Source organism: Portunus trituberculatus, chromosome 25, assembly GCF_017591435.1.
Source record: "Portunus trituberculatus isolate SZX2019 chromosome 25, ASM1759143v1, whole genome shotgun sequence".
Lineage (NCBI taxonomy): Eukaryota > Metazoa > Arthropoda > Malacostraca > Decapoda > Portunidae > Portunus > Portunus trituberculatus.
The window spans coordinates 530001-554179 of record NC_059279.1 but is presented as its reverse complement, the minus strand read 5'-3'; the positions used below and the strand labels follow the sequence as shown (position 1 = coordinate 554179).

Sequence of the window (24179 nt, the reverse complement as noted above, 5' to 3'; positions counted from 1 at the left end):
AGCTTTCTCCACTGGTTTCCTGGGTTACCACACCACCACCACCACCACCACCACCACACAAGTCACTAGCAACATCAAGTAGGAAATTAAAAGCAAAGACCGGCACAAGTGTGAGAAATTTACTCTGGGAGGAAATTTACAACACGGAGAATGATAATAGTGCATAATGCCCTTACACTCTCCCCTTTTACTCTTCCCCCGTGGCCCGCGTCAAGTCTCCTCCATCAGCAGGTAATTAGGATCCCGTGGCACAAAGGCAGCGCGGGGCGGGGCGGCGGCGAGGTGCAAGGTGGTAAATCGCGCAGCTATTAGACCCTTGATTATGTGAGGAAGGCGAGCGGCAACTCCTCGATAAACGGCGGGGTTGAGGGGCCTGTGCTCTGCGAGGCGTATCCAGCCGCCCAGCAGGAGGCCCCAGGTGCTCCCGGAGGCGTCGTGGTCCCAGGGCGGCGGCAGGGCTTTAGGCTGAGCGGAAGGAAGTGCGTGGCGGTGGCGGGACGTGTGGCGGCGCGGGGCAGGTGGGAGCGGGTGCTGTGCCGCTCAGTAATGGCAGTCGCAAGGAGACACCCGTCGCTACTAGAGCCACTCACTGCCGCTACCGCCGCCGCCGCCGCCGCAGTTGGGGAGCCTCAACGCGCGGCAACACACGTGGGCCGAGCCGCTGCACCCGCGCCGCGAAGCCTTGTCGCTGCTGGGGACGAGAGACGAGGTGGTGTTGAGAAAGTGATCGAATTGCGCCTCCCTGTGTTGCAGCGTGAGGCGTTCCAGTGTGTCTGCGTGGGTGTATCTGTGTGTATGTGTGTGGGTGTGTCGTGCGGGCAGCCGTGGCGCAGCAGGGAGTGCATGCCCCGGCGTGCGAATCTTCAAGGAACCTGATAACTGAGGTGTGAGTTCTGCATCGTGTTCAGTGTCACCTAAGTAAGCATTTGTGTGATATAAACCCCGCGCTGTTCAAGCCATCACTCTGGTTAGACCTTGGAGAGAGAGGAGGCGACGGCAAAATAGAAACTCACAAGGCTGAACATTTTCATAGTGGTTAAGGTGAGGTCCCGCTGTGATTACGGGGATGATGAACTACAGCAGGTGAGGGTGACGTGGACTGCCTGCTGGAGTGTGGCAGGGGAAGAAACTGTTAGGTGGTCAGCAAAACACTCCTCGCCACGTAATGGTTCGCCTGCAGCCTCGTATCCTTGCTTAATACCAACAACACATCAAGGAATATTAGGCAAGGAGGCGGCGGCGCAAACGGGTTCTGGCGAGCGGCAGAAAACAAAAGACGTGAGAGAAGAGGAGAAGCAACAACATTTCCTCGCCGAGTGATAAGGAAACCCGACCCGCCTGAAATGTCGAAGCAAATTACTAACTGACAACCGACTGCAGGCTCTCCAACAGGAAAGGTGAGAAAAGGGGGCGTGGCAGAGGACTTCTGGTGATATGAGGGGGCGGTGTTAACATTGGCCGCGGTCTAGGGGGGTGACCAAGGGGGAGGAGGAGGAGGAGGAGAGGAGGAGGAGGGTGAAGAAAAGAGAGGTGAGGGGGCCGGGGGAGGGAGCGCGGCGGGCCTGCCTGACTCACTCATCACATATCCTTCACGGGTCTCCAGGTGTGTTATGAGAGCGTCATTTGGGCCTTCGCGTCTCCGTGGACTCGACAAGGGACGTCCATAGTGCGTGTGGCGGTGCGTCGCCTGGGGTGCCGAGCTGCAGTTTCTAGACCTAATTGGCGGTGTGTCCTCTGATTGTGGGACTCCAGACGGTGAAATTCAGGAAACGGAGCATTCTGATGATCTCTCATTTCTACACCGGCGCGAAACAAAGCGAGGCAGCGGCTCGTCTATTTGCCTAACTCGCGAACGTTCGGACAACATGACAGTGGCCATGGCTTCCACTAAGGCGGATGTGCAAGACGGGGACCTCTTAGTGCAAATGAGACACGCATTACCCAAGGAAGACGGAGACGCGGCCACCGATGCCAAGAAACACTCGGTGGCGGGCAGCAGTGATGACGAGGACACTGCACTGCGAGAGGAGGGCACAGAGGGCGGCGAGAGGCGACCAAAAGACACCGTGGACACTGAACCCACGGATCTAACAGTTAAGAAGCAAAGCAACAACAACAACAACAACAACAACAACAACAACAACGTCAACAAGAACCACCTGGGGGCGACCTTGCTGGCGGCGAGGGGCGTGAGCAGTCCATCCTCCTTCGCCAACACCAGCCTTCCCGCCTCCCTCGCCGTCAGGAGCTCCTTCTCCATCACCAACCTCCTGAGGCCCAAGAGCGTGATGGGAGAGGCGCGGGCGGAGGACCTGAGCCCGGCTAGGAGGAGGAGAAGCACGTCCCCCCTCCCTGAAGTGACCATCACGCCCCACCACGCCCTCCCGCACCCCCTCCACGTTCCAACCAAGAGGAAAATCGAAGAGGTGGAGCACGATATTGATAATGAGGACGAGGACGACTGCGATGAGGATGACGAGGAGGAGGAAGACAGCAGAGGAAGGGCGCTGCGGATGAGGGAGGCGCTGCTCAACGGAGACAAGATAGGTAAGGGCCCAGTCTTGTATCAGAACACACTCCACACGCACCTCACAGCCTCACACTCTACTGTCCCGTTGATATCACCTCCCCAGATCGGCTACACAAAGACTGAATCAACGGTAACTAATGTAGAAGGTCGATTATACACATTTAGCACCACACACCAGACCCAGCGATGCATAAGCGACAAAATTAACCCACGTAATCATACCGGAGAGTTAAAATATGCATCGTGGGGTGAAGCTACATGAGGCAGATGGAGGTCAGCGCCGCACACCGTCTTTATGTAAAAAAAAGTAACATCTAACCACCAGTGGCCGTAACCTAACCTGCCCTAATCTAGCACCAGCAGCAGCCTCGACTTTTAAGGGGCGGGAGTGCGTGGTAATATTAACTGCTAATAAGATACATTCCAGTCAGCCTCAACGGACGAATATTGGTTGTTCTCCTCTCCTCTACTCTCCTCTTCTCCTTCTCTACTTGTCTGCCTCCTCGCCCTTTGTTTATTCATTTTACACTTTTTTTTTCTCTATCTATTGTTTTTACCTTATTTTTTTTCTCTTTTTTGACTACTTTTTATCTACGTTTAGCTTCTTTCCCTTCCTTTACTCATTTTCTTCTCTTTCTTCTTCTTTTTAATACGTTTTTCATCTTTATTTGTAGTCTCCATTTTTTTATTCACTTGCTTCTTGTATTTCTCTCCGCTTCTTTTCTTCATTTGTCAATATTTTCCCGCTTCTGTTATGTTTCATTTCTCTCTCTTTCGTTATTATCTCCTCCTACACTATTTTTTCCATATAGCTTCTTTTTATTCTTTACTCTCTCTCTCTCTCTCTCTCTCTCTCTCTCTCTCTCTCTCTCTCTCTCTCTCTCTCTCTCTCTCTCGTTATATATTCTCCCAAACACGACAATCACTTTGCATAGATCAGGAAAATTTTAAGTACAGTCACCAGCCGCCCATCCATCTCTATTTTGCCCATAAGAGGAGCAAACCAGTGAAGGGAGAGGGAAGGGGTGAAGGGGTGAAGGGGTGAAGGGGAGAGGGGGGAGGAGGACAAGTGGTAGGTGTGGAGAGAGAGAGAGAGAGATGGAGGAAAGATGAGACGAAACTAGATGTTGGAGGAAGGGTTAAGGAAAGTTGTCTAATAAATAATGTTTTTTTGGCTTTTTTGTTTATTATTTGCATGGGTGGTTTAATTATTTTTTCTTCTAAGTCTTTTTTTTTTCATCAAGTATTTATTTTTTCTTTTCTTTTATTTATTTATTTATTTATTTATTTATTTATTTTTTTTTTTTTGCAGGAGTAAGTTTGTGATATTTTTGTCTGGTTCATTATATGTTGATTTTTTTTTTTTTTCAATTTTTCTTCATTTTCAGTTTTTTTTTTTTACCTTTATTTTTGTTAGCTTTGTTTGATACGCTTTGTTTTTTTTTTTTTTTTGCTAGTTTTTTTATATATATTTTCAATTTTCGCTTTATTTGTTGATTTTTTTTTTATTTTTGGTCAATTTTTTTTCAATTCTTTCTTCATTTTCAGTTTTTTTTTCTTCCTTGATTTTGTTAGCTTTGTTTGACATGCTGTTGATTTTTTTTGCTATTTTTTTTTTATTTATTTTGTTCAATTTTCACTTTATCAATTCGTGCTTTTATCTTCTAAGTGTTTGTCTCAAGTCTTTCTTCCTCTCTATTTTCTTCAATTACCTTTTTATCCAACTTTTCAAATTTTCCCTTAATTTCTTTGTGTTTTTAAATCCCAACTTTTGTCTCAAGATTTTTTTTATTTATATCTTGTACAAATTTCCTTTTATGACTCTTTTATCTTTAATCACTAACTAACTAGACTTGACATTTTCCACTGCTATTGTATTCCTATGTCTTTCCTTCAACAGACATTCGATTAACACATTGATTTATCACTAATTCATAATAATCTTACCTTCCACTTTTTTTTTCTTCTTATATTTATCCAGCAGTTCATTTACTCTTCTGTTACATTTTTCCCAACTCATCTCTTCCTCATTCCTCCTCTTCGTCCTCCTCCTCCTCCTCTTCTTCCTCCCCCTCCTCCTCTTCCTCCCCCTTCTTATTATACCTTCAGCTTTGTAACTTTATGGCTCAGAATGTTTACCTTCTTAATAACACGCGGACAATGTCTTAAATGTAGCTGCTCTGAATGCCTTTTTGTAATGCATTAAGGAGCAACACGTAAGGCGGGGGGAGTCCGGGTGGTGGGAGGTAGGATCGGAGTAAGAGGGGGTGAGGGGGGGAAGGAAAAAGCGTAAAAATGGTGCCCTGAATATAAACACAACACAGTTTGAGATAGTTAACAAAGAAGTCACGCGCCGCACATGAGAAGAAAAAAAAAAAAACACTAAAGAAAATAATAATGAAGACGCGTAATCACAGGTAGGTTAGACAGGTGCATTACGCCTTCCTTCACTCCTTTCCTTCCTTCCTCCAAGCCTTCCTGTAATGCACCTTGCCCTCCCCACCTCAAAACCCTCCCTCCTTCCCTTCCTTCCCTTCCCGGTGGCCTCGCTAAGCCCACAGTCCAGACCACGTGATAATTTAGCACAATTACCTCCTTTCACCTGGCCTGGCCTTCACTACCTGGGCTGGGAGTGACCCCTGACCCTCAGCGGCGCTCGGCCACTTAAGCACACAAGACTCGGAAGTTCGTGGGAAAACTGTGACCACCACCAACCCGACAGCGACCCTCCTACCTACCTACCTGCTGCCGCTCCTGCTGCTGCTACTGACTGCCTGGCTGTTTGGCTGGTTGGCTTTTGTCTGCCTACTGTTTCTGCTCTATTTTTGCTGTCCATCTGTTTGTCTACTTGTCTGTTTATCTGTCTGTGTTTCTGTTTGTCTATCTGTTTGTCTGTGGCTACTGACTGCCTGGCTGTTTGGCTGGTTGTGTTATGTCTGTCTACTGTTTCTGCTCTTGTTTTTTGCTGCCTACCTGTTTGTCTACCTATCTGTTTGTCTGTCTGTCTATCTGTCTGTGTATCTGTCTGCATATCTGTCTGCCTATCTGTTTGTCTGTTTACTGTTTAACTTTTAATGACTGTTAGTTCAAAATTCTCTTTTTCGTGTTATTAATTCTTGTCTTTCTGTTCGACTTCCTTTCTTTTTCTCTTTTATTGCCTGTCTATCTGTTTGTTTATTTGTCTATATTTACTTAGTTTCATTTTTCATTACTGTCTATTCTATATTTTTTTCTTCGTTCTCTTTCTTTTATCTTTCCCTCTGTTTATTTCTCCAGTTCCTTCTTCTCTGGTTATCTGTTTGTCTGTCAATCTACTTTTTATTTAGTCAGTCTCGTTGTCGTTATGACTGTTTAATGCATTCTTCTCTCTCTCTCTCTCTCTCTCTCTCTCTCTCTCTCTCTCTCTCTCTCTCTCTCTCTCTCTCTCTCTCTCTCTCTCTCTCTCTCTCTCTCTCTCTCTCTCTCTCTCTCCTTTACTACCTATTTTTATTTTTTTTTTTGTTTAATTCAGTCTAGTCATTTTTCTCGAGTGTTGCATTATTCCTCCTTTCCTCTTCCTCCTGTCAATTTCTTCCTTCTCCTCCTTCCTTGGTTATTTATTTGTCTTCGCATCAACTTCCTTCTCTATAACTAAACTCATTCTTGGCTGCTTGACTCTCAAATACTTTCCTTCCTCCTCCTCCTCCTCCTCCTCCTCCTCTTCTTCCTCTTCCTCCTCTGGTTTCCTTCCTCCTAACCTTGTTTTATCTTTTTTGCTTGTTTTTCATCCTTTTTTTTTCCCTCAGCCTGTCTAGAACTTGTTGCGCTGCAGATTCTATTCCTGCTTGCCTACCTGCTTTCCTCTATCCTCCCTACCCTGCCTCCCCTCCCTCCCACCCTTCCTACCCTCCCTCCTTCTTTCTTTCCCACGCCCCCTCTCTCCATCCACCTCCCTCCCAGCATACTTTCCCTCTTCCTTATACCAATATGCTGACAACTCTCTCTTCGACCCACTCAAATCCCTAAGAGCAATGACTCAACTGCACCCGAATCTCTCTCTCTCTCTCTCTCTCTCTCTCTCTCTCTCTCTCTCTCTCTCTCTCTCTCTCTCTCTCTCTCTCTCTCTCTCTCTCTCTCTCTCTCTCTCTCTCTCTCTCTCTCTCTCTCTCTCTCTCTCTCTCTCTCTCTCTTCTATTTTTTCACATTTTTCTTTCTTTTATTACTTCTCATCGTTTCATCTTTCGTCTCCTTCCTTTCCACGGAGAAAGAGAAGAGGAGGAGAGAGGGAGAGAGAAGGAAAAAAATGGAGAAGGAAGGGAAGAGAAGAAGAGGGAAATGAAGATAAGAGGGAAGAGAAGTGAAGGTGACGGAAGGGGAGAGAAGGAAAAAGAAGGGGAATGAAGGAGAGGGAAGGGGAGAGAAGGAGAAGGAAGGGAAGGGAAAAGAGAGAAGGAAGAGAATTTAAGGAAAAAGAAGGGAAATGAAGGACAAGGAAGGGAAATGAAGGAGAAGGAAAGGGAGAGAAAGAGAGGAAAGAGAAGAGGAGAGAGAAGGAAAGAGAAAGAAGAAAAAGAAAGGAGAGAGACGGGAAGTGAAGGAAAGGAAAGGAAAGGGAAGAAGAAGGAAGGGAAGTGAAGGAGAGGAAAGGGAAGAGGAGAGGGAACAGAAGAGAAAGAAAAGGAAAGGAAGGGAAGGAGAGGAAAGGGGAGAGAAGGAGAGCAAGGAAAGGGAGGTAAAGTTCAAGTCTTGACAACCAGTGGCTCTTAAAGTTTCCCTGAAAGCAGAATTCTTCCTCCAGTGTCTCAACTAAAGAGAAACTCATCCTTGACACGATTTACAGGCCAATATTAGCTCATCCTTCTTATGTATCAAGGGTTTGGAACATTTCTCTAACACCGCAGCGTTTTGTATTCTGCTTCAGTTCTTTTTCGGTCTCATCAGCCGCGTGAGAGGCAAAAATTTATGCATACGATTCAGTTTGCAATTAAGGGAAATGGGTGAGAAATACAAGGTTAGTTAAGTGTTTCTTGTTACGACCGTCAAACTAAGAGACAGGTGCTTCAGTCATTGTGGGAACCTAGTCAGGCTAACTCTAGGATCGTAACACTATGTTGTATATTTCGTAGGTACAAGTTATTTATAGTTTTAGTTAAGATAGAATAAATAATAAATGACCCCTTTCACTGCCATAAAAAAAAAAAAATAGCGTCAAAAAGGATTAGATTTTGCAATTTCTCTTCAGTTTAAATTTGGAGGTGGCTACACGACAATTCAAGATGTGTCAGAGTGATTAGTGATGAATAGAAGAGGTACCAAATAACAGTGAAAGGGTTAAAAAGTCACTTGGAGTTTATATTAGTGTTGTTATTTTTTATTTAAGAGTTGAAAGCTGGCTAAAGGCAACAAAAATCTAAAAAGGGGCCCAATTAGCTGCCAGTCCCCTTGCCAGTCTGATACAGTTAGCCAAAAGAAAAGGACAAATGTCTTGAAACCTCCCTCTTAAATGAAGTCAAGTCGCAGGAAGATGGAAATGCAGAAACAGGCGGGGAGTTCCAGAGTTTACCAGAGAAAGGTATGAATAATTGAGAGTACTGGTTAACTCTTGCATTAGGGAGTTGGGCAGAATAGGAGTGAGAAGAAGAAAAAGAAAGCCTAAGATACCAAGGAGAGATAGTTGTCTTTGTTAGATTATTACAGTGATGCACATGAAATACAAGGAGGCAAGAAGAGACATGTACAGATCAGTTTTAAGTTAAAGTATCTCAACTGAATAAAACAGCAATGTGGTTTAGTTTGAGGTTATATTCACCAATTTCAAAATATGCATATGTAGGTTAAAAGAACACTTACCCTTAGACTAAAAGAACGTGGCTAGTATTAATTCCGTCTCATCGCGACTACATGCAAAGGCTACAGAGATCATTAATTAGATTTTCCAATTGATGATGTAGAGTACTTGTTGGCCATCCCACTCCTACCTTTACTGAACAGAGGTTGTGCTATTAACATGGAAGAAAAAAAATGTTGACCCGAATGATGTGAAATGTAAATATGGAGCAAGCAAGAACAGCAAACAAGAGAGAGAGAGAGAGAGAGAGAGAGAGAGAGAGAGAGAGAGAGAGAGAGAGAGAGAGAGAGAGAGAGAGAGAGAGAGAGAGAGAGAGAGAGAGAGAGAGAGAGAGAGAGAGAGAGAGAGAGAGAGAGAGAGAGAGAGAGAGAGAGAAGAGAGAACAATAGTAGTGATAAGTGTGAAATATGTAAAGAGACAAGCATAAATATTTAAGTGTGTGTAAGTGTGGAAGCGTGGAAGGAGAAAAGAAAAAAACAACTTAAATTGAAGTAGAAGAGTAAAGAAAGGAAATCGGATGTGATAAATGACAGAAAAAAAAATATGAATGGAGGAATAATATGCAGTGAATTAGATGAGTCAGCGTGAGAGAGAGAGTGAGAGAGAGAGAGAGAGAGAGAGAGAGAGAGAGAGAGAGAGAGAGAGAGAGAGAGAGAGAGAGAGAGAGAGAGAGAGAGAGAGAGAGAGAGAGAGAGAGAGAGAGAGAGAGAGAGAGAGAGAGAGAGTGTGTGTGTGTGTGTGTGTGTGTGTGCTCTTATCCGTCATTCACAAAAGCGAGAGATGGGAAAACAGAACAACACAATTTTGGAGTAAAAAAGAATGGTTTGCGTCTGCCTTCTATCACCACCACCTTGACCACCACCATCACCACCACCATCACCACCACCATCACCATCAACACTATCATCATCATCATCCTCGCCACCAAATTTCCCTTCATTACACTTTTCTTGGTGGTTTAACTCTTAGGATGTGTGAGTGATGTTGGCTATTTGGCGAGTAAGAGTAGTAGTAGTAGTAGTAGTAGTAGTAGTAGTAGTAGTAGTAGTAGTAGTAGTAGTAGTAGTGATGGCGGTAGTGGTAATAGTGGTGGTGGTGGTGGTGGTGGGTGGTAGTGATAGTGGTAATGGTAGTAGTAGTAGTAGTAGTAGTAGTAGTAGTAGTAGTAGTAGTTGTTGTTGTTGTTGTTGTTGTTAATGTTGTCGTGGTAGTAGTAGCGGTAGTGGAAGTAAAAGTAGTATGAGAAAGAAAAGGAGAAGAAGACGAAGGACGAAGAGGAGGAGGAGGAGGAGGAGGAGGAGGAGGAGAAGGAGATAGAAGAGAAATAACAAACAAACAACAAGTGCCACTACCACCACCACCACCACCACCACCACCACCACCACCACCACCACCACCCCAACAACCACAACAAAAAGCAACAATAACAACAATACCACAAAACAATACCATTAAAACCAGCGATAAACAAACATAATGGACGAATAAACACAAAAATATATAATCTAAACTGTTTACCCAACCTCCCCCTTCCCTCCCTACCCCCCTCTCCCTCCCTCACTCACTCACTCACTCACTCACTCGCTCAACTCACTCACTCGTTTCCGCTCACCACTACTCCACCGCTTCTTATGGTCTAGCAAATCACTTCCTTTGCATAAATCATGATCGCTACATGTCATTTACTCTTCCATTACAGTTTCTCAAAGAACTTTTCCCCCCATTGCGACACATCACTTTCTCCGGCCCTCACACACACACACACGCACACACAGGTCACTCACTCACTCACTTGAGGATATGGGAGACCAATTTCACTCCCATAAGTTTCATTTGAATCTATCACATGCAGAATTTCATAGTCACACCCCTTTTACTCCTCCTTACGCAACACACACCCACACGTACACGCACACCTTCAGCCCTTCGTCATACACAGGGAAGTAGAAGAGAAAGAGAAGATATGCATAGACAGGTCCAGGTTCCCATGTCGCCTAGAGAGACACAGCCGCTTCTCTTCACAGTCACCCTGTAATATACATTTATTTTTTCACATCCTGCCTCAAGCTGAATGATTATGATTCTTCCGGGGTTCTTGCCGTCGAGTTTTCTTTCTCTCTCTCTCTCTCTCTCTCTCTCTCTCTCTCTCTCTCTCTCTCTCTCTCTCTCTCTCTCTCTTTTTCTTTTTCTCTCTCTCTTCTCTCCAGCGACCCTGTAATTTTCAAGTTGCGCGCTGACCGTACACAGCCCGACACTTGCCGCCTCACACCATTTTCTCTCTCTCTCTCTCTCTCTCTCTCTCTCTCTCTCTCTCTCTCTCTCTCTCTCTCTCTCTCTCTTCCACTCTCTGTTTTGTAGTGTTAAATCTGTGTGTGCGTTTTCTTTTTCTTTTTTTTAGGGATGTTTTGAGTAACGGAACATACACTCACAGTCACCTATACTCACACACACACACACACACACACACACACACACACACACACACATATACACACACATACACACACACAATGACGGACCCACAAACGGTCAGGGTGATAAAAAGCAGCCCCACTTGCTTTACTGCAGCTTTATGGTGTAGAAAGAAAGGCGATACGATGCGTTGTGACTCCTGTTAGTGGCCAGGGAAATTACATAGCACGAGAGAGAGAGAGAGAGAGAGAGAGAGAGAGAGAGAGAGAGAGAGAGAGAGAGAGAGAGAGAGAGAGAGAGAGAGATACACAGACGGAGAAAAACTACATGAAATCAAGCCAAGCCAATAAGATGACTCCAACTAAACTCAACTTCATGTTCTTGTCTCTCTCCTCTTGACGTGACGGATGGCTCTAAAGTCGCGACGGAAAGATGAATCACATGAAGGGGAAAGAGAGTCAACTGAGCCCTCGTGAGTCCCAATGAAACTCTAGAACACCGTGAGCCACCCCTTTAGGCTTCCGCGGTGCTCCTGGCGGGGGTCGTGAGGGCCTGGGATCGGGGACACTGACAGAGACATCCAGACCCCTTCTAGTGCTAATTCAAGCTGACTCGAAGCTCACACATACGAATGAGGCGGAGTCGATGTAAGGAATACTGGGGAAGGTGAAGACGATGACTGAGTGACGCAAGCCTTGGTGCTGTTCACGCTGACGCTGCCGAGTGGTAATAGCAGGCGGTGACTTTGTACACAGCGGTGGTGCGCAGACGTACATCCCCGCGGTAAGGCCAGGAAGACTCGTACATTAGAGAAAGAGCGGGAAGGGGAAGGAGGTTTTCAGTGGCGGCGGTCTGGATGTGATGGGCTGTGGCTGACCCGCGCCAGGAGGGAAGGAGCAGCCTGGCGTACTCCTGATGGTGATGGGGGTGATGGGAGCGACTTACTTCTTTTAGAGACTGGTTATCGGCCTTGGTTGAATGGTGAAAGGAGGCGTTGGAAGACCACTAACATTACCACCTGAATTAAAGTATCTGGCTGATGATGAAAGACAATGGGCGATGTATTGATGGATTGAACTTGCTAATCTTCGTGGGTTGAGTAAAAGAGAACGTCAAAGACAGCAACACAGAAATCTAATTACATGAAGAAACACAACAGGCGATGCGTTGATGTGTTAAACTTTACGGCACCAAAATCCATGAATTCTGCCTAATTTTGGGGTTAATGAAGAAGATACGTGTTAAACTTTTTACTCGTGAGTTGAGCTTGTTAGTTTCCGTAGCTTGAATTTTTTTTTTTTTTTTATGTAGAAGAAATCTGGCCAAGGGCAACAAAAACGATTCAGCAAAAAAGCCCACTTAGATCCCATTCCTCGAGCAGATTAGAGAGAGTTATCCAAAAGAATGGAACGATTGTCATGAAACTTCCCTTTTAAAATGAGTTCAGGTCATAGGAAAATGGAAATACTAAAAGGAGGTAGGGAGTTCCAGAGTTTACTAGAGATTAAGAAAGTATATAAAACAGAAGACATTAGAAGCACGAGAATGAAAGGACTTGGCATTAACCTGTTGCTGATAAAGACGGCACACTGATGCACTCAAGTGTTGAAGTAAGTATAGAAGCGGCGTCACGGTTTCTACTTACCTAAACACTTCCAGACACCTCGAGGAAGAGCACAAACACCACTTCAACAAATGCATATCCTTTGAAATCAATTCCTTCGCCTTGCTCCACGTAATATTGGTAAAATGATTCCGGTAAAACTTTCCTATCAATGCAAATGTCTGAAATAGGAAACTGATAAACGGACTTCCTCCCCCAAGCACAGGATACAGACGTGCTTATCACTGTATTGACCCCAACAATCAGACAGCTGGCATGGTGGCAATCACGCGGCGAACTAGTAAACTGATCGACTGGGAATTATTAAGAGACTCCTCTGTGTGTGTGTGTGTGTGTGTGTGTGTGTGTGTGTGTGTGTGTGTGTGTGTGTGTGTGTGTGTGTGTGTGTGTGTGTGTGTGTGTGTGTGTGTGTGTGTGTGTGTGTGTGTGTGTGTGTGTGTGTGTGTGTGTGTGTGTGCGAGGGGTAAGAGGTGATGGACAAACAAGCCTCAAGAGGTGACCCGCTTTCCGTCAGGCGTAATCTACGAGGATCTGTGGAAAAAGGAGGAGGAGGAGGAGGAGGAGGAGGAGGAGGAGGAGGAGGAGGAGGAGGAGGAGGAGGAGGAGGAGGAGGAGGAGGAAAAGGAGGAGGAGGAGGAATAACAGGAGGAAGTGTTGTGGTTTCCTTTTCTTAACCTTCGCGAAGAAACCTTCCATTTCCATTATTTTCTTCTTTAGCTTTTTATCCATCTAACCATCTCTCAATCTCTTCTCTCTCTCTCTCTCTCTCTCTCTCTCTCTCTCTCTCTCTCTCTCTCTCTCTCTAACCAACAAACTTCCCAGAAAAATGACTGATGCCACAAGATAACAAATCTCAAAGAGGCGCAAGAGGAAACCCATCACTCTCCGCCAATTTCCCAGTGATTGCCCGCCGCTTTACTCCGCAGCGGCGCGATCCCCGTCAGGAGACACAGAAATTTGTCAGAAGCCGCAGGAAGGCACGGAGCTGGGAGGTCTAAGAGGAAGAGATATGAATGCCACTCTTGAACCCTCCAATAAGCGGTTTTGTGTGCCTGTCTGGTGTTTTTAAAGTGTGTAGGTGTGGGGAGGAGAAGGCGGGAAGGGGGTTCTGTGTGTGTCTGTGTGTGTATGTGTGTGTGTGTGTGTGTGTGTGTGTGTGTGTGTGTACGAGGGCGTCTTGCACCATGTTCTTCTAGGCTCATTAAGTCAACTGTTTGTGGGGGAGGGAAGAGGAATGCACGTTTTTTATGGCCGTTTTAAAGTGGGACTAATGTGTTTTTCTCGTGTTGCTTTTGTATCGCTTTTGTGGAGTGTGTTTATCTCGACAATCATAATGGAACTGTTCGCCTTTGTTTGCTTGCCTTTGACGTTTATACACTGAACCTCTGCCTTCCGTGTGTGTGTGTGTGTGTGTGTGTGTGTGTGTGTGTGTGTGTGCTCGCTTTCATTTCAGATTATGGCTTTGCACTGACGTCTCTATCCCGTGAATGCGCTGCGCTTTTACAGTTCATAATTGGTCTACACTCTCTCAGTTTATTACTCACACAAACAACTTTACTGACCTTCAAATTTTTAGTGGGATTTTTACTTTACCTGTATTAAGTTATGTACCCGTTCACTTATTCAGTTACGAGGATAGTTTGGGTTAAATTATGTTAGGTTTGATTAGGTTTGGTTAAGGTTGGGTTAAGTTAGGTTAGGCTTGGTTAAGGTTCGGTTAGGTTATGGTATCTTAGGTCAGCACTTAAGTTAGTCACTCAATACATCACCAGTCAGTAGGTTAGTAAATCAATAAGCCAGTCATGTATTCAGTCAATCATCTAGTCAATCAGTAAGTCAGATAGTCACTCAGCAAGTCAGGTAATCAATCAGCAAGTCAGCCAACTAGTCAGCAAATCAAGCAGTTAATATGTCAAGAAGCAAGTCTCTCTTTTACCTTGTTTGCTTCACCCTCAAAGCCAGCCCTTCATCACACTGCTTGACAAGCCGAGCCACTCAGCGCCACCACACAAGCCACACACAGCCGCACACCGCTTCGCTCCCCGCCGCTCCGCTCAGCCCGTCAACAAACAACCATAAATCTTGAGCCTAGAAACGTAAGCCAATATTCGGTGAAAATACGAGGAGAAAACGAGGCGGCAAGAACTGTTTTGTATTGACTTTCCTTTACCTTTCGCTATCTGTGCGGCGTTTTTACCTCGCATATGCACGAAAAGTAAGTGAGGTTGGCAAGTTATGGTGTTTTTGTGGGGGTTGTCAATTATTAGCATGCGATAGTGACGTCAGGAGTTGTAATAGCGATAATAACACTCTGGCAGAAAAAAAAAAGGTGAATTGAAGAAGAGGAGCAGGAAGATGATACTAAATTGCTGATAACGTATCCATAAGTACCCGTTTGATTTCCGATTTCCATAATGTTGTAACGTCAGGGACAAAATGCGTTACGATGATTATATGGTTCGAGAAAGGGATGAGGATAATGTATAATGGCTGGCATCCGTAGCGGGTCAGGGTGGTGAGGTAAGACTAAATAATAGAAAGAGTCAGAAAACGGTTGGCATTGGAAGTTTATCAACAAAATACTGAAGATGAGGGAGGATAAATATACAACTTCTGACAGCTTGTGACGAAGAAACGTTGTATAATGGCTAGCATCCGTAGCGAGTAAGGATGGTGAAGTATGAATAAAAATGAGAAAAATTCAGAAAACGGTTGACATTGGAAGTTTATCACAAAATTACTGAAGAAGAAGGAAAAATATACAACTTCTGACAGTTTGTGACGATGGTAAAATAAGATAAAAGATATGATTGTAATAAATGGAATACAACTTTTGATTTTCCAGATTTAAGACGAGACGGCATAAGATAAAAGAAAAAAACAGAAAAATATGAATCTTCAAACATTCATACTTTACCAAGAAGACGAAATGAAGAAAAAAGAAAAAAAATTGTGAGAAAAAAAACTTTGATACACTAAAAATAAAACGAGACAAACACAAAAACAAACAGGAAAAAACAACACGGACGACATTCATAGTTTCCCTCCGCTGCCAAATAAGGAACGAGAGACAAACCGCCTTCTTACCTCCCTCTCCCTCTCCTCTCTCTCTCTCTCTCTCTCTCTCTCTCTCTCTCTCTCTCTCTCTCTCTCCTCCTCCCATCAGCTGGAGCACACCGGGACCAGCAAAACAGACGGACAAGCAGGACTGTAATAACATTCTTGAGTCTGGGACGCTTCACAGTTGACAGCCACGTTCTCAAGCATTTAGGTGACGTGTGCTGTTATTTCCTCGTCTTTACGTATACGGTACTAGTATATTTATGACTCTTATACTGACAAACGGGACGCCCATCAGTTTTCTGTGCAAATAAGGGAAATATATGATTCTGCCTTGGCGTGCCTGGGAGTAGAAAGGTAAGGAGATGGAGGAAGGTAGAGAAAGACTACACTTTCTCTCTTAATTGGTTTTTCTAAAGGTAGCGACATTAGTAGTCTAGTTTTCCTGTTGGTATTTTTTTTATGTGAATTATGTATAGCCTTTCTTAACCTCTTCAGTACTAGGACGCATTTTTACCATTTGTTTGGTTATGATTAGACGAGCTTTTTTTTTTTTTTTTTTTTACATTAGGAAGGGTCTATGGAGGTCAGAAGATTAATGGCCAGAATCTTTATTATTTTCATCTCCACATAAGTTTGCAGATCTGTATAAAATCACCAAATAGTAAACAGAATGAATATGAAAACGCGTCATAGCACAGAAGGGTTAAACTATCTTTAAAAAAAACCTTAAACTATCCCTCGAAAGCATAAATCATCCGCACTAAACTCTGCTAAGAAATAATCGTACATAGTGACCGAGATGTTTGAGTGTGTTGGGTGTGGAGCGAAGAGGCAGCAGCTCAACTTCAGAGAGGGACGGAAACAGACCACACGAAGCGGGGTTGGTTGGTTTTTCCGGGTTGAAAATCGCCGCTGTGGCCTCTTTCCCTTTATCAGCGGTGGTCTTTTTATATCAAGTAATTGCGGCAGAGGCAAGGCAGCGCGGGTAACGGAGCACTCAGGAGACTCTTCCGCCGCGGGTGTGGTCAAGTTTATGGCAATGAGGGGCGGTATGACGGAGCCTGCTAGGAGCGAGTAACATTCTTCCTTCAGATAATCTCCTTGAGTGTCTCCTCTTGTGCGCGGAGAGAGAGGAGGAAAGAAGGAAGAGAAAGGGAGGAGACAGTTGTATTTAGAAGGAGAGAGGAAGATTGAGCACATATTTAGGGAAGAAAGGAGAAGAAATGTAGCTCAGGTTAGGAAGAAGGGAAGAGGAAAATAGAACAAAGATTATGGGAGAAAGAGGAAGAATGTAGCTCAGGACAGGAAAAAGGGAAGAGGAAGATAGAACAAAGATTTAGGAAAGAAAGGAGAAAAAGTATAGCTCAGGTTAGGGAGAAGAAGAAGACACAGCAAGGATATAGGAAGATGGAGAAGAGGTTGGAGGTTGCATTTAGAAAGAGGAAGGATGAACACACGCTTAAGAAGAAGGCAAAGAGGAATAGAGGACTAATTAATTGCTGTATTCGTAAAGGAAAGAGGAAGATAGGAGGGAAACTTAGGAGGAATGGAAGAGGATTGGAGGACGCAGCTAAGGATGTATTGAGGAGGAAGTGTAGAGGGAAACCATGCGCGGTGCTCAGGATGTCTTGCAATGGATGGCCAACGCTACTCGTAATATTTTCCTTCATCCCAATAACGACAAAAACAACATCCATAACGCAAACCGGAACACACACACACACTCTCTCTCTCTCTCTCTCTCTCTCTCTCTCTCTCTCTCTCTCTCTCTCTCTCTTCCTTCACACACCTTCGCCCTACTAACAACTAAAATCTAACCAACTTTTGATAATCTTAACAATCGTGTGAGCTTTTTTTTTTTGTATTGCAATCGTGAATTTCCAGGAATAGTCTCGTTATAAACACTCCTCGTCTGCGCTACGGATGCGATCATTATTGTCATTTCTTCGTGGTTTCCTTCCCGTCTAGTGCTTCGCGGGGGTCCGTCTTGGCCGCCCCGTTACCACAGCCGGACTTTGAAAGCGAAGGAATGAAATAGTGATAGTAATAACGGGATTACTATTATTGTTGCTGCTCTTATCCCTGGTGTCACTGTTGGAAGGAGAGCGACATTGTGATAGTTTATGAATGGAGAGTGGTAATAGTGATAATGGGAATATTGTTACTATTATTACTATTACTACTATTATTACTACTTCTGATACTACTACTACCACTACTACTACTACTATTGTTGCTGCTACTACTACTACTACTACTACTACTACTACAACTGCTATTACTACTACTACTGCTACTGCTACTGCTACTATTACTACTATTTCTACTATTACTACTGCTATTGCTACTACTACTACTACTACTACCACTGCTACTGCTGCTGCTGCTACTACTACTAATAATAATAATAATAATAATAATAATAGTAATAATAAAAATAATAATAATAATACTACTACTACTACTACTACTACTACTACTACTACTACTACTACTACTACTACTAATAATAATAATAATAATAATAATAATAATAATAATAATAATAATAATAATAATAATAATAATAATAATAATAATAATAATAATAAGAAGAAGAAGAAGAAGAGTAATAATAATAATGATAATAATAATAACAACAAGGATAATAATAATGTTAATAATAAGACACATCCCATTCAGTATTGCAAGGTTCCTGGCTACATTTCCGGGGAACAAATGAAGCTATCAACAGAGGCATTAGTGAGTAACAGCCGTGCTTAGCCGCGGTGAAAACACTCGTAAAGAACACCAACAACAACAGTAATCGCACCCACGGAATTAAAATACTGCCAATTGAAAACAAGACTCTGGAATACAACGCAGGAGAAGAATCAGAGAGCCAGGGAACGTGACAGGAGCTCTTTAAATAATAATGATGTACGCAGGAGCTAGCGTCGCGGGGTGCCATTTAAACCTCCTCCAAAAAACAAGCGAAGGAAATTGTGAAAATCTCCACTCCATCATTGCCTCGTGGTGGGAGTTTATGTGGAAATACTAAGGAACTATTCTTTTTTATTTCGTTTCCAGTTCCCGCGGCCAATTTCCTCTCACCTGAAGTACTTTGTTGCGTGTCTCTAGCCCAATTAGCGACGGCAGGTAACGAGGAAAGGTATGCCGCGCCTTCCCCGCGTGCAATACTTGCGGGGACACACAAGTGACCTGCGTAGCCTCCTTACCGCCCTCCTTCCACTGTGTAATGCTCTTAAGTAATGGGTTCCTTGTTTCTCAAGGGGGTTCGTGGGGCTCCTGGGTGGTCCTGATGATTCATTGATCACATGTTTGACCCCTTCAGTACTGGGACATATTTTTACCTTGAGATTTGTTTAAGATTAGATAATTTTTTATCTATGGAGGTCAGAAGATTAATGGCCATAGTCTTCACTCTTTTAATCCCTCTATAAGTTTCTGAAGCTGTATAATATCACCGAATAGCAAGCAGAATGAATATGGAAACGTGTCATGATACTGAAGGGGTTAATATCAAGACAAAAACATGCTGATTTTAAACTATTATTAATATTTCAATACATATTTAAGTTTTTTTTCTGAAAGGAATTGAATTCTTTAAGATGTTTTAGATTAAGCCTCTCACGGGTAATGGTCAAGCCTTTTCATAATCATAAACCACACTAACATATCTTTTCTTGTCATACAGCAAATTATATCACTGTTTTATTCTCTTTTTTTTCATGAATGGCTAAACAATCTCGATATATTGTTTTCTTGTGCTATGAATTGTTACATATCACAGAGAAAGGTTGAAATTATCACTACCTCAATACCCAGACACATGAAAAAGCAAAAACAACTGGTACATTTATATTGGAGAGTATTACAGTGGTTTATTTCCCTATTAGTGGCCGTAACGTGCAGTTTTTCCCTCTTCCTTGCGTGTCACAGACTGTCTAAGTTTCATATTTTTCCCAGTGAGTGAATTTGCAAAAAGAAGGAAGGCGCTTTCTATTTTCTCAGGCAAAGGTGGTTGTGGCGATCATTGTGCCTTGTTAGTTCCGCCACGTGTCTCTCCCTTTCCCTCCCCCCAAGTGTCTTCCTCGCCCCCCTCCTACTCATTGCTTCCCTCTCCCACCTTCACCTCCGTCACTGCCTCCCTCCTTGCTAAAGCTGATAGTGTCGCTGATTTGTCACGTCTGCTGGCAATTGCTTCCTGTCACTGTATACCTTGTGTCTGTGTGTGTGTGTGTGTGTGTGTGTGTGTGTGTGTGTGTGTGTGTGTGTGTGTGTGTGTGTGTGTGTGTTTGACATTTTGAAACACACTTGGTTATTAGTTTCCTGGCTTAGAACTGAAATTTTCTTTGTGCTCATGGAAAGATGAAGAAAGAATGACGTGCAGGAAGCAAAAGACAAATGAGTTGCAATGTAAACACGAACTCACATCGGAAACTATACATTATTTCACGAAAGATGGGAAAAATACGAAAAAAATAACCACACACACACACACACACACACACACACACACACACACACACACACACACACACACACACACACACACACACACACACACACACACACACACACACACACACACACACACACACACACACACACACACACACACAAAAAAAAAAAATACATTACAACTCCACGAGAACATTAGGAAACAAAAAGCAACAATAACCAAACCAACAAAAAAAAATAACAAACAAACACGAGCACAAACGTATTGACAGGAAACAATAAAACAAACACACACACACACACACACACACACACACACACACACACACACACACACACACCTAAATAAAACACAAGGACACGAGGAACATTTCAGTGTGATGTACAACTCCCTCACCTTTGTGCCTGCGGGCGGTGCGGTGCGTGGGCGGGGCGAGAGGGGAGGGCGGGAGGAGGGCAGCTCGGGCGGTGGTCTAGGCAAAGGAACATTACAAGCCACAACTGACGGAAGGGAAAGTAGAAGTTCATTAGGTTGGGCTGTGGAGGGCGAAGGGAGGCGGTGGGAGGAGGGTGCTGGAGGCCTGAGGGTGCTGGAAATCACTGGAGGGTCCTGGAAGGTTCTGAAAGGGTGCTGGAAGTCATTAGAATCATTTGCAAGGTTCTATAAGAATTTTGAGGTGCTGAGGTGTTCTTTAAAGTGCTGGGATAGTGATGGAGTTCGATGGAAGATATTGGAGTTCTAAAAATCACTGGAACGTACTGGAATGATACTAAATGGAGCTGAAAAGATGTTAGACAGTCTTGTAAGTCCCTAAAGAGTTCTGGAAGCTGATGAAAAGTGCTGAAAAGTGATGGAGGATACTGGAATGTCGTGGCAAACTGCTGGAAGTTATTGAAAGGTGCTGGATATTGACAGAAAGTTCTGGGAAGAGCCGGAAAGTTGCTGGAGGGTTATGAAAGATTGTTAGATATTGAAAGAAGGTACTGGAAGGCTTTGGAGGTCACTGGAAGCTACTGGACCGGTGCTGGAGAGTTCTGGAGGGCATTGGAGGCTCTTCAAGGGGTGCTGAAAGGTGCTGGAAGGTGCTGGAAGGCGGACGGGGTACCTAGATTTGTTTGGGTCTGATAGGAGAGTGGGAGAGGTAAGAGGATACTCGAGTGTGTTCAGTAGGGCATTGTCTGTGGCTGTCACAATAGGCCGGCTTGTATGGAGGAGGAGGAAGAGGAGGAGGAGGAGGAGGAGGAGGAGGAGAAGAAGGAGGAGGAGGAGGAGGAGGAGGAGAGGAGGAGGAGGAGGAGGAGGAGGAGGAGGAGGAGGAGGAGGAGGAGGAGGAGGAGGAGGAGGAGGAAGAAGAGAAGGAGATCAAAACACTACCCTTGTCTTTAATCTACGCCAGTCTAGATGTGGATGCGAGTGTGAGGACAAAGGAATGAAAAGTATCTCTCTCTCTCTCTCTCTCTCTCTCTGCGTTATTAGGTTAGGTTACCTGCGCTTTAGATTTACCTGGATTGCACCTTATAAAGACCAGGTGAGGTTCCCATCAGCGCAGGAAGAAAACAATGATAAGCCGCGTGTTGCTTTCATTCCTAATTAAATGAAAAATAAGCTATGCTATTAAGAAACGTATTTTGACTGTCATGTTTCGTGGTAGCGGGGAGGAGGAGGAGGAGGAGGAGGAGGAGGAGGAAGAGGAGGAGGAATGACAGTAATTTAGGATGCATTCATCATGGAAGTCTTCTCTCAAACACCGCAAATGTTTATACCAATAGACAAAGTGATGATGATGATGATGATGATGATGATGGTGAGGATGGTGATGGCGGTGATGGTGGTGGTGTGATAATGGTGGTGGTGGTGGTGATTACTACTACTATTACTACTACTTCTACTTCTACTTCTACTACTACTAATGCTACTACTAATAAAAATAATAATAATAATAATACTGCTACTACTACTACTACTACTACAATTACTGCTACTACTACTACTAATACTTCTACTACTACTACTACTACTACTACTACTACTACTACTACTACTACTACTACTACTACTACTACTACTGCTACTACAACTCCCCCTCTATTACTAATACTACAAAGACAACCACAACACCTTCAACTACAACGACTATTACAGCTACTACTACCAGACTACCACCACCACCACCACATCTATATTCACTGCTAACCACAATGACTCAACACACGAAGACCTGACAAATCCATACATCAATTGACTTAGCTCTTTTGCCGACACAGAGGCAGTGTGACGCAAGGAGACTGACGCGGCCACAAGAGGTCTCTGGGTCACTTCTCAAGGCCGGACACAACACAAAGACGCCAAATAGCAAACCTTTCGCCATTATACAGACCAGTACCGTAGTCCGTCTGTTCCTCGTCTCTCTCTCTCTCTCTCTCTCTCTCTCTCTCTCTCTCTCTCTCTCTCTCTCTCTCTCTCTCTCGTTTTATTTTATTTTCTGTGTCAAAACTATGAACTTTTGTGATTTTTCTTCTTTTTTCGTTTATTGTTGGTTGTTCCTATTTATTTAGTTTTATTGTAATTTTGTCTAATTTCGTCTCATTTGGCGGTGATCTTTTTCTTTCATTCCTTCTTCCTCGTCTCGTTTCGTTTCGTTTATTCATTTTTTTTTCTTTTCTAGTATCGAAAAATATCAAAGAAAGTCGGTTATTTTGTTTCCCTTGGCTTTATTCCGTTGATTTTTTTCTTCTTTTTCATTTTCTTTCGTTCCATTCCATGTGGTTGTCTGTTCCGTTTTATTCCCTGGCCAGCTCGCTCCGTTCCTCGTCCCTTCCTGTGACCCGTGACTCCTTCATCCTCACATTATTTCCCTTCCCTTCAGTCCGTTCCAATAGTTGAGGCCCCGTTCCATTTCGTTCCTCGATTCACCCCCCATTCACTCCCTTCAGTACTAGGACGCATTTCTGCCACGAGTTTGGGTGTGATTAGACGATTTTATTCACATTAGGAAGGGTTTATGGAGATCAGAAGATTAATGGCTTGAATCATCACTACTTTAATCCCCACATAAGTTTCTGAAGCTGTATAAAATCACTAAATAGTAAAGAGAATGAATATGGAAACGTGTCATGGTAGTGAAGGGTTAGATCAACAAAACTACATTCACTGCTTCGAAAACAACATAAATTACAGTAACTTAAGCAAATACATCAAAATACAAGTATCAAAACACACCAGCGGGAAACAATTCATTCATAACTTCCTTCAGCACTCTCCAAGTTAACAAAAAAGTATCCAGGAAACTCACAGGTGTCTTCTATCGAAATAATTATGAATCTTAGTATCAGTTTCCATCTTTAGACTCGTATTGCTACACAGACGCAAGCTTGGGAATCTCTCAAGGGCAATCCATTATCGAGAAATTATGTTTAGTAATGGGAGAGAGTTGCTTCATGGGGCTTAACGCGAACACTGAGGTTATTTCAAGGCTGTACAGTATGTCATTAGGTGTGTGTGTGTGTGTGTGTGTGTGTGTGTGTGTGTGTGTGTGTGTGTGTGTGTGTGTGTGTGTGTGGGTGGGTGTGTGTGTGTGAGTACGTTTCTCTACTTGTGTGTATGTCTTTGTGCTTGTTTTGTTTGTCTGTTCGTCTATTTATTTTGTTTATTTTCTCTCTTCTCTCTCTCTCTCTCTCTCTCTCTCTCTCTCTCTCTCTCTCTTGAAAATGAATGCAAATTTACCTTCAGTGCAAACCTGATACATAAATAAAAATAAGAATAGAATTATGAAAAATCCTTAACAAAAAATATGAAAAATGGTTTTGGTTCCTGAGGATAAAAAAAACTCAAGAGTCATTGCAGAAATATTATCTGCAACTGCACATCTGAAGATTACGTGATTTAGCAGAACAGGGAAACTACATTTGTACTTGCTATTATTCCTATTTGTTCCTCTGATGACTACAATGCAAATGATCCTCCAGAAAAGTGTATTTCCTCTCAGGTAACCAAAATATGCAGGTATTAGGGTAGATTCTTCCACTCGAGTCTTCAGGAATAGATGATAGTTACCTGTGATTGTCTGTGAGTGAAGCGGAGAACGGTTTAGTGTCTGATAACAAAGGAGTCTAGAACATTAGTCTAGATCTCCCTTCGTGTCTTTAGGAATCATTGCCTGGGTATAAAGTAACCGTGAGCTACGAAATAAGAGGGAAAATATCACGTTTAACGCCTTTTAGATAACAAATAGCAATGTTGGAAGTCAAGAGAAAGATGC

General features: G+C 43.6%; 1 protein-coding gene across 1 annotated transcript in view; it reads left to right on the top strand.

The window, feature by feature from the left end:
• Positions 1–479: 479 nt before the first annotated feature.
• The window catches only part of LOC123508895 (barH-like 2 homeobox protein), a 65214-nt gene continuing 41514 nt past the window's right edge, over positions 480–24179 (top strand). The window contains exon 1 of the mRNA XM_045262900.1: positions 480–2547. Coding sequence (XP_045118835.1) covers positions 1866–2547 — 682 coding nt within the window. The 5' untranslated portion in view covers positions 480–1865. The remainder of the gene's footprint in view (positions 2548–24179) is intronic.